General features: G+C 39.7%; 1 protein-coding gene across 1 annotated transcript in view; it reads left to right on the forward strand.

Annotated features, from left to right (window-relative positions):
- TMX4 (thioredoxin related transmembrane protein 4) overlaps window positions 1-5,996 on the forward strand; it is a 50,865-nt gene extending 44,869 nt beyond the window's left edge. Inside the window, exons 7-8 of the mRNA XM_038571646.1 lie at window positions 416-479; window positions 1,831-5,996. Coding sequence (XP_038427574.1) covers window positions 416-479; window positions 1,831-2,189 — 423 coding nt within the window. The 3' untranslated portion in view covers window positions 2,190-5,996. The remainder of the gene's footprint in view (window positions 1-415; window positions 480-1,830) is intronic.
- The last annotated feature ends 8,322 nt before the right edge of the window (window positions 5,997-14,318 follow it).

Consider the following 14,318-nt stretch of genomic DNA (forward strand, 5'->3'; position numbering starts at 1 on the left):
ATTCTAGAGCCTGACATAGTCTTTTACTCAATCAGTGGTTAGCCATTGGTGAGAGGCAGCTGTATGCAGACTAATTTTGTTTGGCCAAAGGAGTGTTTTTTAAAAAGCCATTTTAGACTTGGCTCATAGTATCTCTTTTCTTATACTTGATTGATTTATTGATTTTTAGTGGACTCTTTATAGATATTTGACTTTGTGTCCTGTTAGTCCTTTATATAGTAATAATATTTTCCTGTTTTGTTACATTTGAAAAATAGGAGATTCTTAATTGTACCCATGTCTTTTTTGAGGACTTTTGACCAACTGCTAATTTTTTGTTTATGAATATCTGGTTATAGAACCAAGGCCTAAATTTGAGATACTTTGGTAATAAATGTCACAGCTAGTCACTGTAAAATTGCTTTTTTCCCTCCAGGTCCTGGTGGTAATATCAGAATGTTTCTATATACCACTTCCAAGGCGTTTATCTGAACATGCTGGTAAGTGTGATAAACCTCTGTGATAGAGTATTTTTGGAATTCTCTGGTGTGCCCTTTTGTGCTCAAAGAGATACTAGATTCTTCTTCCTGATTTGCATCACCATATCCAAATTCTTTGAAATATGTTCTCTAGATCAGATATGAAGAAAAATTCCCTTTTTTCTTCCCTGAAATTAGGGAATACTTCATTTTGGCAATTATTTTTTCCCTTTAAGTGTATGTCCTTCATTAATTAGTTGACACCTCTTCCTTCATCCAAACTGGAATGAAGGAGGGGAATGCCTATTTATTATAGAGTTTCAGCTAAGTACCAGTAACTATCCTAAGTCCTGTAAAAAGTCTCCCCAAATCCTTGCACTGCACCACACGGTTTGTGGGACTCAATAGCCCTGGATTTGCATGTTTGTTTGTTTTTTTAAGATTTTATTTATTTGAGAGAGAGATAGAGGAAGTTGAGCAGGAAAAAGGGAGAGGGAGAAGTAGAACCCCTGCTAAGTAGGGAGCCCAATGTGGGACTTGATCCCAGGACCTTGGGATCATGACCCAAGCCGAAGGCTGACGCTTAACCCACTGAGCCACCCGGGTGCCCCGGATTTGCATGTTTTTATTCCTAGCTTTGAAACTTTGCATGAGGAAAGACTTCTTTGAGGCTTTAAAATGGTTGAATTTTATGTGGGAGTTTAACTAAATAAGCTGCTATTTCTTTTGAGTTCTTGAAGTTTTCTAGCTAGGAGACTTCCATAGATAATTAGAAAATACATTATATTCCATAGAATTCTTAGAAGTCACAGAAACTCAGTTTAAAGTAATTTAGGGGGAAAAAAAAGAGGAAAAAATTTTAACTCACATACCTGAAAGATCCAAGGATGTTCTGATTTCAAGCATAGCCCAAGGGATGTTAGGTTTCTCCTTCTATGTGGCTGATTCAGTGGCTGTTAACAGCCCGGACTCACATATTATCAGTTTAGCAATTCCTGTAGAAAGAGAGAAGGCTTTTCCTCTCTACTCTGGGCAAAAGCTCCTGGGAAATCCTGTGATTTGCTTGCTTAAGTCACATTTCTCACCAATCACCATGACCAATGATTGGGTCTGAGGGTTCTGGAAGGTACAAAACATAAAGCATGAGAGAACCTTCATCTTTCCTGCCCTGGTGCTCTACTAAAGCCAACAGGGTCAGTGAAATCTCCAGATGGAGCTAGGACACCACCAATCAGAGATCTGTGCTGGGTGATAACATAGCTTCAGATTGGAGAACACTGTCATGTGCCCCCATTTCATTTCTTGCCTAAACACAATCAACTGCTGAATGATCAGTTTATTCAGAGGATGTTCCCTTCTTTTCCCTCCATAGAGCAGACTCAGAGGCCAGAGGATGCTCACAAAGCTGAACAGCTGCAGGATGCAGAGGAGGAAAAAGAGGATTCAAATGAAGAAGAAAACAAGGACAGCCTTGTAGATGATGATGAAGAGAAAGAAGATCTTGGTGATGAGGAGGAAGCAGAGGAGGATGAAGAAGAGGACAGCTCTGCTCCTCCTGTGGGTGAGGGGAGAAATGACACCCAGGGCCAAGGGCCCCTGAGAGAAGTCCAGCAGGTGGGCGAACTTGAGCCTGAAGAACAGGTGCCTGTGTGGCCCAGCTCAGTCCACGCGGAAGTAGCCGAAGATACATTGAGGCAGCGCAAAAATCAGCATGCTGATAAGGGACCATAGGTCTAATGACAGTATTTCAGAGAATTCAGACCAAAGGAATAGGTCAGCCTCCCTCTGGTCTGCAGTGTAAATCAAATCCTTATTTTTTCCTGAATGAGCAAGCTTCTCTTAAAAAAAACGATCTCTAGTCGTGTAGTCTCTGGCATTAAGCCTCATGTATATTAATGAGAGTCTTTCAGGCATGACAATCAGGAAACAGAAAAACAGACAAACATGATGTTGGATCTGTTGGGGGATTTGGCATGGGCACAAATTCATTGGCTTGGGGCTAGAGAGTTTTGACCAGAGAAAGCACCCTGCAGGCGCCATAAAAAGAAAGCAAAGCAACACGACCATGCTCACGATGCATGGGAGGTCTTGCAGAAGTCTTGTGTTAAGCATTTATTTTTGTCAAACTGTAAGAAACACAGCCACCACGGTACAGAGACACTCTTTTAGAGCTAGAAATTGAGAGGGCCCTGGGTATTATGGTAGAAAAGAGCTTGGATGTCATTCCAACTCTCTAAATCTCCTTTGTTATGATTTATTTCTTACTTTTAGTATTTCCAACTTTCCCACCACGGGCCTGCAGGCGCCCCACACTCTTCACAATACTTCCTCAGTGAGAGGCCTCAGACAGCGGCCGCTTGACATCAGTGGCGTTCATTCTGACTTAAGGGTTTACATAATCCAGAACCAAAGCCCATGAAGCCGTGACTGCCAAGCATCTTGAATGAAATGTTGTAACCTTTGGAGATTCAAAAGGAAGTAGGGATTTTACAGGAGAGATTTTTGTTGTTGTTTGCCAAAATGTAGTAATTTTTTTTCAAAAGGTTCCCATAGCAATATTCTTTTTGAAGCCAGAAGTGCCCTAAGTGTTGCCAGTATAAGGTTGTCTTGTGAAGAGAACTTGAATACTTTGTTGTTTTGCTTCCATCTCAAGGGGTTCCCTGGCTCTTGAGCCACTTTAATATTAACTGCAAAACCATTTCTAGTTTTGTTTCAGTGATGTGCTTTTGGTGAAAGAATTAATGAAAGTGAATATCTAGAAATGAAAGATTTGGTTTCGTTTCCTCCTTCCTTAATCTTGTGAAGAATTTTATCCCTGTAAATCTCTCAATACTCAATCTACTAAAAGCACCCTGGGGGCTCAATTTCTTTTAAACAATCCATCCATCTACTTCTGCCTTACCTGATTTATGTCTTAGAATAAATTCATAAAATTAGATTCCAAGCTTATGAAAGATGTCTAAAGTTGATCCCACACCCCTTGGGTCCAGACAGAAAAACAAGTAATCCAGGTTTATGAAATTCGAAAAGTTTCTGTCGTCTTTATAAAGAAATATGCAGTATACTCCTGTCTGACTGTTTAGGTAACCCTTACCTCGTATTAACTTTGAACACAGGCTCCCTGGAGGAGGGGGAGGTGCTGAAATTCTCTACCCTCAAGTGGTTGACCGGGCCTGTTGCAAGCCCCACACAAAGGGAGTTATTATTCTGATAGAATCCAATGTTTAGAGATGGTTATTTTTCATCTTTCTAACTCAGTTACCTGACAGTCTCATCCCCTAGTACTGTGAGGTTCATGAAGAGTCGCCACTAGTTTTTCTCTTCAGACAGCAGCAGCACCTTGTGTTGGAGACCATCACAGAGCTGACAGACTGGGGAAACCTTGACTTTGGCTCATTTCCTGCCCCGCCTGCTATGTCTCTAACACATCCTCAGTCCAAGCACCCTAGTTCTGATGATGGCAGCTCCGTCTCCCTGATACTGGGAAGCTTTTCTGGATCATTGCTGAGCAGGGCCTGCCCACCTGTCACTGGATTTCTGTTCTCTTACAATCAGCTGAAACAACATTTTCAGAGATCATTAAGTTCAAGTTCAGAAGTATGGCATAAGAAAGGTTTCGTAGTTTGGCTTTTTGTATCATACGTCCACCTTTCCTACTCCTTTTATTAAAACTTATTTTTTTTTTCTTTGTAAGTGGAGTATTTGACCAGAAGGGAAGGAATGAAGAAATAAAATCCACTTTAGCTTTTTATAAATGTCAGCCCAATTTCCAATTGGACCCCGAATAATACCTAATTATACAACAAGAGAAATGTATGTTCTTTCTCAGCAACACTTAAAAAAAATTGGAGGAAGAGGAGAAAATAGTTTGGAGAAGAAGATCCATTAAAAGTTGAAGCCTCTGTTGCTATAGGAACTTTTTTTTTTTTTTTTTTTAACATCCTGGCAAAAGATAGGGTTTTTACTAAATGGCCTGATAAGTACACATCTAATTTAATTTCTTTCCACTTAAGGCCTTAAGGTTTGTTTTCAATATTTACTGCATATAAGACTAAAGGAAAAAAAGTCAACCTAAAATAATTTAAAATTTGATTAATATTTCAATAGGCTTTTATGGATTTTTCCTGTAGATAATATGTTTCATCCAGAAGTCAAATATGTGGAAACATGATTTTGATTTAAAAAATAAAAGATAATCATGCTTTCCTATGTTGCAATATTGGCTGTTTAATTACAGAGCAGTATTTTATATAAATCAAAATTAGGAAAATTAAATAAAAGTGACTATAGATTTTGGAGTGGGGGTGCAGTGCGTTATATGTGAGTAGTTGGAGTGGGGGTTCTTTTGTCTGATGATAGGGAAAGTTTGAAACTTCTACCTAACTTCTTGTTAGTTTCTTTTATCATTCATTTCTTGTTAGATCTGTTAAACTACCCCAGCTTGCTTAGAGATCTCATTATGGAAGCTGTGGACAGCTAGTCCCACTTCTTTCTTTCCCTTTGAAGTATAAACACTGAATGGGGTGATAGGCAAGGTTCATTGACTACACAGATCCCTGCACTTCAGGAGCATGTATGTACAGCCTGATATGGTGCATCTGAGCCCTGTTAGTTACAGGCCCCTTTCACTACAAAAAAGAAATCCAAAATAACGACTGTAATAAAAAGTAAACAAGCTTTAGCCAGGTTGCCTTTTGACAGTGGAGAAAGCCAAATTTTGACTTTTTTGTGGCCAAACCCTTTGTTGATAACTAACTATGGCATTGTTATAGGATTTGAGTATATATAAGCCTGCAGAGCCTGCATCCTGTGATACTTTTGGGGGGGAAGATAATAAAAATGTCTTCTAAGGTGAGCACTTAGCCTTCATGACTTTTTATGACCAAGTCTTTAAGAATGGAGCCTGTATGCTGCTTTATAGGATGGCAAACGTTAAAGAGCCCCCCCTCCCAAAAAAAACACATAGAAACAAGAGTGTATACCTGAGATTTCAGTATGAAGTATTAAATTGGCATGAAGTCAGAGAAAGAAGGGAAAGACTGGTGCTTTTGCTAATGTGTATCAACTATCTCTGTCCATCTTGGTGTTGAAGTGTTATTTCTGCCAGTATTATAAACGTGTAACAGATTCATCCCGTCAAATACAACATTTTTGGAAAGTATTTATGTAAATCTTTTGTGCCAACAGTAAAGTTCCCTCTTGTTCAGTATCTTTAGTCCTACATTTTGATCTTCAGAAGATCAGTTTGTCTTCAAAAACCAAATAATGAACCTTGAATGGGGCAGCTCTTTGAAGAGATGCGGTTGGAAGGCCTTTCGTGTTTCAGACCAGGACATGGCCTTCAGATAGCTTCTTCTCGGTCAAGTTTCATGTGAACGGTGCCACTGTATATATGTGATTCAGATAATTTTCCCATGTTTCCAATGCAGTTTAATTGTATTTGTTACTAAATAGCTTCTTTGTGCAAATGCAGTTTTTACACTAAAAATACTGTTTATTTGTATTGTAATGCATTATAAATTCATTATTTATATTCTTTGTAATAGTCTTAATTATTTAGTTCAGTGATATTTAATGATTCTTTTCTTCCTCCATGTGTTCTTTGCTTCCCCAGATAGCATCTGCAGCATCTGGAATGGGGAATCAAGATATGAGTCTCAAGCAGTACATTGCTTGAATTACAAATCACCTTATCACAAAATTGTATATAATCTTTGATCATATGTTTTATTTTATTGTGAACTTCATTTTGCATCCAAACGTAATGAGAGTGCTAAGTAAAATCAAAACTGTATTGCTTTCATAAAAGTATTTTCACAAAAGTCATTTGCCTAAGCAGTGAAAAATACTGCTTTGTTAGAAATAATTTTCATGTGCCCATCCTCCATCCGATCTGTTTGCTCGCCTCTTTCTTTCTTTCTTTCTTTCTTCTTTCTTTCTTTCTTTCTTTCTTTCTTTCTTTCTTTCTTTCTTTCTTCTTTCTTTCTTTCTTTTTTCTTCCTTTTTCCTTTTCCTTTTCTCCCTTCCTTCCTTTCTCCCTTCCTTCCTTCCTTCCTTCCTTCCTTCCTTCCTTCCTTCCTTCCTTCCTTCCTTCCTTCCTTTTCTTCTTGACTTGGTGAAATGGAAACCATGTGTCTTTTAGCTGCCCTGAAAAGTGCATCAAACCAACAACAAGTGCAAAGATCCAAGACTTCCTCTTTGTTTTAGGCATTGTGTTGCCTTTAGAAATTCATTTCACTCACTGCTCAGGTCCCTCTCGGCCCTGAGGTCTGGAGGTGGCCAGGGCTGGTGCAGATGGCAAAGGATGCTGCTAATCCTTCAAGACACTGTGGACTGACCTGGTCTCCTAGGGCATTCAGAAGACTTCCCATCACTGTAGCATTGAAAAAGAAAGGAGATGATGGGATCCTCTCAAACCCCCTAAGGGTCTGAACCATGGATATTGGATTTTTCACTTTTGAAAGATAGTAGGAGGATGTGTAGTAAGGAGAAAATGTTTAAACTTCCATATCACAAGGTCATTCCCTCAGATAAACTGTCTCAGAAGGCTCATTTGTCTATATGGAGAAGAACATCCATTACGCTATGTCTCAGCCTATGTGAATTTGGTCGTACATCCTTGGTGGGAGCAAACCCTGCAACTTTTGAAGTAAAAAACACTGAATTGCAAAATGTAATCCCCTGCTTTGCCCCAATCTTGAAGACTCTGGAACATATTCCAAAGCAATAGGAATTCTTTCTTAGAACATGTGAATTTCTCAAGATTGATAACTGTATTAGATAGTCTAGGCTGTGAGTCTGTGTTAGCGGAATCCTAAATCTCAGAGGCTTTTTTTTTTTTTTTTTTTTCCTCTCAGAGGCTTTAAGAAGAAGAATTTTATGTCTGTTTCACTTAGGTCAGGTCAGCCATCTCAGATAATAGTAGCTCTCTTCATGCAGGTTTTTCTGGGACCCAAGTCAGGACAGGCTTGCGGTCTGACCTGTGGCTTTTAAGGTGACTAGGGTTATTTTCATCCCACCAGTCTGAAGGGAAAACGATATGAAAGAGTGTGTCTGGGAGATTTTAAAGCCAGGCTGCCAAGAGGCACACACTACTTCTTTACTCGTTCCTATGAGAGCACTTAGTCACAGGGTCACACCTAACCAAAAAAGAAAGCTAGGATATGTCATCTTGCCATGTGCTTAAGAACAAAGGGAAATTAGAGGGCTGGCCTCTCTGCCCCAGGGACTTTATTCTACCTACCTGTGCCACCTGAGTGTTTCACAAAGAGTTAGCCATGTGAACATGCAGGTGGCAGGAGAGGAAAGAATGCATATGGCCCAGCACTGCTTATCTTCCTTCTGGACTTTGCTATATTTGGTCTTCAAGATACCCGACTTCATTTTTTTTTTAATTTATTTATTTATTTATTTATTTATTTATTTATTTATTTATTTATTTATTTATTTATTTTTTAGGATCTTTAAATTGATTCAATCTTTTTTTTTTTTTTATTGGTGTTCAATTTACTAACATACAGAATAACACCCAGTGCCCGTCACCCATTCACTCCCACCCCCTGCCCTCCTCCCCTTCTACCACCCCTAGTTCGTTTCCCAGAGTTAGCAGTCTTTACGTTCTGTCTCCCTTTCTGATATTTCCCACACATTTCTTCTCCCTTCCCTTATTTTCCCTTTCACTATTATTTATATTCCCCAAATGAATGAGAACATATAATGTTTGTCCTTCTCCGACTGACTTACTTCACTCAGCATAATACCCTCCAGTTCCATCCACGTTGAAGCAAATGGTGGGTATTTGTCATTTCTAATAGCTGAGTAATATTCCATTGTATACATAAACCACATCTTCTTTATCCATTCATCTTTCGTTGGACACCGAGGCTCCTTCCACAGTTTGGCTATAGTGGACATTGCTGCTAGAAACATCGGGGTGCAGGTGTCCCGGCGTTTCATTGCATTTGTATCTTTGGGGTAAATCCCCAACAGTGCAATTGCTGGGTCGTAGGGCAGGTATATTTTTAACTGTTTGAGGAACCTCCACACAGTTTTCCAGAGTGGCTGCACCAGTTCACATTCCCACCAACAGTGTAAGAGGGTTCCCTTTTCTCCGCATCCTCTCCAACATTTGTTGTTTCCTGCCTTGTTAATTTTCCCCATTCTCACTGGTGTGAGGTGGTATCTCATTGTGGTTTTGATTTGTATTTCCCTGATGGCAAGTGATGCAGAGCATTTTCTCATGTGCGTGTTGGCCATGTCTATGTCTTCCTCTGTGAGATTTCTGTTCATGTCTTTTGCCCATTTCATGATTGGATTGTTTGTTTCTTTGGTGTTGAGTTTAATAAGTTCTTTATAGATCTTGGAAACTAGCCCTTTATCTGATATGTCATTTGCAAATATCTTCTCCCATTCTGTAGGTTGTCTTTGAGTTTTGTTGACTGTATCCTTTGCTGTGCAAAAGCTTCTTATCTTGATGAAGTCCCAATAGTTCATTTTTGCTTTTGTTTCTTTTGCCTTTGTGGATGTATCTTGCAAGAAGTTACTATGGCCGAGTTCAAAAAGGGTGTTGCCTGTGTTCTTCTCTAGGATTTTGATGGAATCTTGTCTCACATTTAGATCTTTCATCCATTTTGAGTTTATCTTTGTGAAGATACCCGACTTCAAACTATGAGTGGTGTGTTCTTGGAGGGTTTATATTTTATTTGGGAAGGTGGACATTATTAAGTGGGATAAGAATTACAAAGGGAAAAGTTCCGAGATGCCATATGAGTTTATGAAAAAGGAACCTGGTTTAGGTGAGAATTTTTTTTAAAGATTTATTTATTTATTTATGATAGAGAGAGACGCTCCATGCTGGGAGCCCGAAGTGGGACTCGATCCCAGGACTCCAGGATCTCGCCCTGGGCCAAAGGCAGGCGCTAAACCGCTGAGCCACCCAGGGATCCCCGAGAATTTAAGTGCTATGTGTGACCAGGGAGGGTATGATTAGGGGTTACTGAGGCAGAGATGGATTTGATACCCCCTCCAGTACATGCCCATGACCTTGAAGCATGCACATATGGAAACAAAGGGCTAGCATTATCTCAATGGGATATTCTTTGCCGAGCCATCAGGATAGATTCTGGGTCTCGGTTTTCCTTTTGTATGAGGGAGTGATAGAAGAACAATTTCTCATTTATCTTCGCGTGAGCTGTTTCTCCCATTTTGACATCTCTGATATCTACTCAGTAATTTATAAACTCCATAAATCTCCCTGAATGGGATTCTAGTTAATAGACATCTGGTTAATCATGTTAACCTAAAAATTATACTTTAGAAAGATTGATACTATCAGATTTCTTTGTGTTCCCTTGCTGCTGGTGGAGCATATAATTCCTAAAATTACTTATTATAATTGGTTAGTCTGGTAGAGCACATAGGATAGACCCAGAGGATGTTTGTATTCCAAAGGGACAATCTTAAGATTCACAGAATTACACAGTTGTCACTCTATGGGATTGTCTTCAAATTCTAGCACTCTGTGCAATAAATTTTAAACATGTGTCTCAATCCAATAAATAGCATTAGAAGCCAGCAGCTTATGGGTTGTCTATTTTAACTATTTCACTAATAGTAATTTTGTACAAAGTATTCTAAAACTTTTCATATCCTTGACACTCCATATATGGGAACTGACTGTGGGCAAAGTCTTGTGATTATAGAGTGGCATCAAGTCACTTGGCCCTCCTTCAGAGTCTTTATTAACACTGGAAAAATAAGAATTACCTCCTAACAGAGAAAATTGTCCTATTAAATGGCATAGGTTTCTGTATTTATTTTAGAGAGGGAGGGAAGGAGGGGCAGAAGGAGAGAATCCTCAAAGAGACTCCTCACTAAGCAGAGAGCCTGACTCAGGCTTGATCCCAGGTCCCTGAGATGATGACCTGAGCTGAAACCAAGAGTTGGATACTCAACTGACTGAGCCACTCAGGAGCCCCGAAATATGGTGATTTCTTTTTTTTTTTTTTTTGTGATTTCTTTTTCTTCTATCTCTTCAATAACATATAGACAGTATTGGCATTTGTTTTAAAATGGTGGTTCTGCTCTCATGCTATAGCAGAAAGACAGCCCCACCCCCATCCTATGAGTACAACACCATCCTAGTGACAAGTGAAAGTAGTAGCCTCAAGAAACCATTAAGCCCATCATTATTCTTGAGTGGGGAGAACTCCCTCATTCATAATATGCAAACAAAATGGTGATAGCGGCAAACCCACATCAAGAGAGATCCTAGTGTACATTGTTCCAAAAAGGGTTAAATTGTTATCCTTTAACCAGCTGATGATGTGACTCCCTATGGAGTTTATAATTTCCGAGACTTATTTGACAAGCAATGTTGTAGAACTGAAAAATTGAAAACCCTACGGCTATAAAAATGCAAAAAGTTGGCTAAAATATAACTGACTTCTTTTTAAAGCAGAGCTGACTGCAAAAGAAAGAACTCACAGGGACCAAAAAACAAGGGGCATAGAAAATGACATGGAACTGGGACTGCCTCAGCGGGGGTGATGGTGGTGGCAGTGATAGTGGCAGTGGGGGAGAGCTGCTGCCCTAGGTAACCACACAGCATGTATTTTGCTGGTCACATAGATATAGGTCCTCACTATAGCAAGGTCAGAAATTGGAACTGAAACTGCATAAACTTCCCAGCTACATCCTCAGAGAAACCAAAAAATCTGCTCACTAGCACATGGAAACTACAGTAAAGCTTACCTGTCTCAGTCTGGTCTATGTGTTCAAAACTAGACTTCCCTGAGAAAGCAAAACCATGGGCCTAACCTTTATATATTAAACTTTGAATTTACACTACTTTCATAGTTTTAAAAGTCTCCAAACCAATAGATTCTAATAAAAAGGCTAATGGGGGAAGAGGACATACCAGCAGAAGCAAGCACTAAACTAAGTGCTCTTGAAAACACCCTCAGGGCACTTGGGTGGCTCAGTGGTTGAGTGTCTGCATCTCAGTTCATGATCCTGAGGTCCTGAGATCGAGTCCTACATCAGGCTCCCCACAGGGAGCCTGCTTCTCCTGCTGCCTATGTCTCTGCCCCACTCTGTCTCTCATGAATAAATAAACAAAATCTTAAAAAAAAAAAAAAAACCCTCAACCTGGCATTAAGTTTCCCATAGATAAAGCTCCACTTAAGATGAATTCGCAATCCAAAGTTACAAATTACATAAGGAAACCATTAATCAGCAAAATTAGATTTACCCTAATCTTTGAAATAATATCAGATAATAACTTTAAGCTTTTAAAAATGATTTAAAAAAATAGAAGAGGGAGTATAAACACAAAAATAAGGCACTCCCCCCCCCCAAGAATAAGATATTTTGGATTCAACTATGCTGCATGTATCAGTAGTTCAATCCTTTTCACTGGTGTATAGTATCTCATATGAATATACAACACATTGTTTATTCATGTAGAGTGTTTCCAATTTTTGGCTCTTCTGGTTATGAGGCATTCCCAGAACTACTTTCTAATAATCTTTGGTAGAAATATTGGCATGAACATTAGAAATATATTTTTTATGGATTTTCTAAGGTTTCTTCTCATATCACCAGAAAGCAATATATATCACCTTTGTAGGAAGTAGATGCTTGAGAAACCAAATCTTCCTGGATTGAATCCCAAGTCTACTATTTATAGGCCTTTCTGAGTTGAATCCCAGGTCCATCATTTGTGGGTCTTCCTGGGTTGAATCCAAGGTCCACCATTTGCCAGGGATGTGAACTTAAGCAGGTTCCCTACTGTCTCTGTGCCTCATCTTTACAGTGGGGTAGTAAGAGACTTCCACATCCATTAACAAAGTTCTAGAAAATTGTAACCAATCCTTCTAATTAGGACAGCTAGAAATGCTACTCTGAAATATATATGTATATGTGTATGTTACGATATTAATATATTATAAATTTTAGACGCACATACACACAGTGCTTGAAGGCATCAGAGTTTATAAGACAGTGAAGGGTTACCAGGACAAAATCTGAAGGAGATGGAAAGGTCAGAAATGCCATGCTGGTATTCAGGACTGCTTTTCTGGGGACTTCGGTGTTTCTAGGAGCAGGGGTAGAGAGTGTGCAGAGAGCCTGAGTGTTGCTTTTAACTTTGGCTTGGCTGAGGGAACAGGGATTGGCTGAGGGTGGGAGGGCCTATGAAACTCCTTGTTTGAGTTGGGTCTCTGAAAAAACTCACCCTAGAAATAAGGATGAACCAGGAATAGGCAGGTCCCACAGCTCAGCTATGATCTGCCCAGCTCCTGAAAACAGGATAAGGTAACCCTGGAAGCAAGTGCTAATGCTGGGAAGAAGTAATTTGGTAATGACTGAGCTCTTCACAAGTTAACTGATGGGTTCTCTTGCCTCTTTTACTTTGCTGTAAGGTGGGATTCCATACTCTAAATAGCTCCTAAGGCTTATATAGTCTTGTCTTGGTGGATCATTGCATCCAAAAGCATAATCTAGCAATCAAAAATAAACATGGATTTATTTATATTCCTCTCATTATCTGCCTCTTTTAATCCCCAAAGCAATCCCATCCCCAAGCCAGCAGTACCTGCCTTTTTTGTTCCTTATATATCCCTGAAAAATCCTCCATGGTATTCCCAAAATGTGTGCATTCATTGTTGCCTTCCCTCTCCATCTTCCTCTCACCTACTCCTCTCCATTTTTACCCTTTCTGGAGAAGGATCCTTCCTCCACAGATCCTTTCTAATACAGATAACCTGTCTTGGCTTACAAATTTCTTTCACTGCACAATTAGGCCACAAAGCTCTAGGAAAGTAGTAAATAATCTAATAGCATTGCCAGAATTCTCCCTGATTAGGAGGAGAGGTGGGAGAGAGGCAATGTCCATGTGTCAAAAGAAATTGTGCCTGTATGTCTATTATACTTTCCATCTGTTGCCCCCAACTTCTCTAGTTTATTCTCGGCAGAGCAAAATCCCTGTCAGGTATCTCTGACAGGAGGAGCTGTCAGGTTCAGCTTCCCTTGCCAAAATTAATTGTCCTTTCCACAAACATTGGAGGCAGAGAATGGGAAAACCTCTTGATGGCCAACATGTCAGATTTAGTATTTAGTCCCTCCCCTCTGCCCCTGAGAATCTCCCTTCCACTTCTCCAGTTCCCCTTTGTCATATAATGGAAGATTATTCATGTACTAGACATGTTGAGGTAGAGACTACCATGAGATGTTCCTCTTCACAATAGAAGCAAATGTTGGCTATGTCTAGTCCTCTAAATTTAACCAGGCAGATTGAGAGTGATCCCTACATGAACTCACCCATGCTGAGTTCTTTCAGATCTCCTTTCATCATAGGAGACCTATTTGAATTGGAAGCAGTTTGGTGCCCAATCTGCAAGAAGAGCTGTCTCTTGGGGTCCCTGATTAGGATTTGGCTCCTATTTATGCTCACCTGGGAAAAATTCAGTACGATGGAGTATCTTTGCTGTAACTTCTAGTTTCCTAGATCTGCTCAACACTTGTGGTGCCAGCACCATAAGGTGATCCTGAAGGCCATTACAATTCATTCTTATTTCCCTCAACCTAGGTCTGCTTCACCAGTAGTGAGAATTCATGAGGCTCTTGCTTTGGGATTAAAACCCAGCAAACCATGGCTCACTCACCTACTTGCTCCAACCAGTAGATTTGCCAAGCCTCATTCCATCACTTCTGGCACAGTCACCTCAGGAATTCTTCCAGCCGCTTACTGCTTATGGGTAGATCCTTTCAAAATCATCCTTAACATTAATAGCAGCTTTTTTTTTTTTTTTTTTTTTTTTTTTAGTTTTGACTTCATAAATCATCCCTAGTGGAGGATGT

This window comes from Canis lupus, chromosome 24 (genome assembly GCF_011100685.1).
Source record: "Canis lupus familiaris isolate Mischka breed German Shepherd chromosome 24, alternate assembly UU_Cfam_GSD_1.0, whole genome shotgun sequence".
Lineage (NCBI taxonomy): Eukaryota > Metazoa > Chordata > Mammalia > Carnivora > Canidae > Canis > Canis lupus.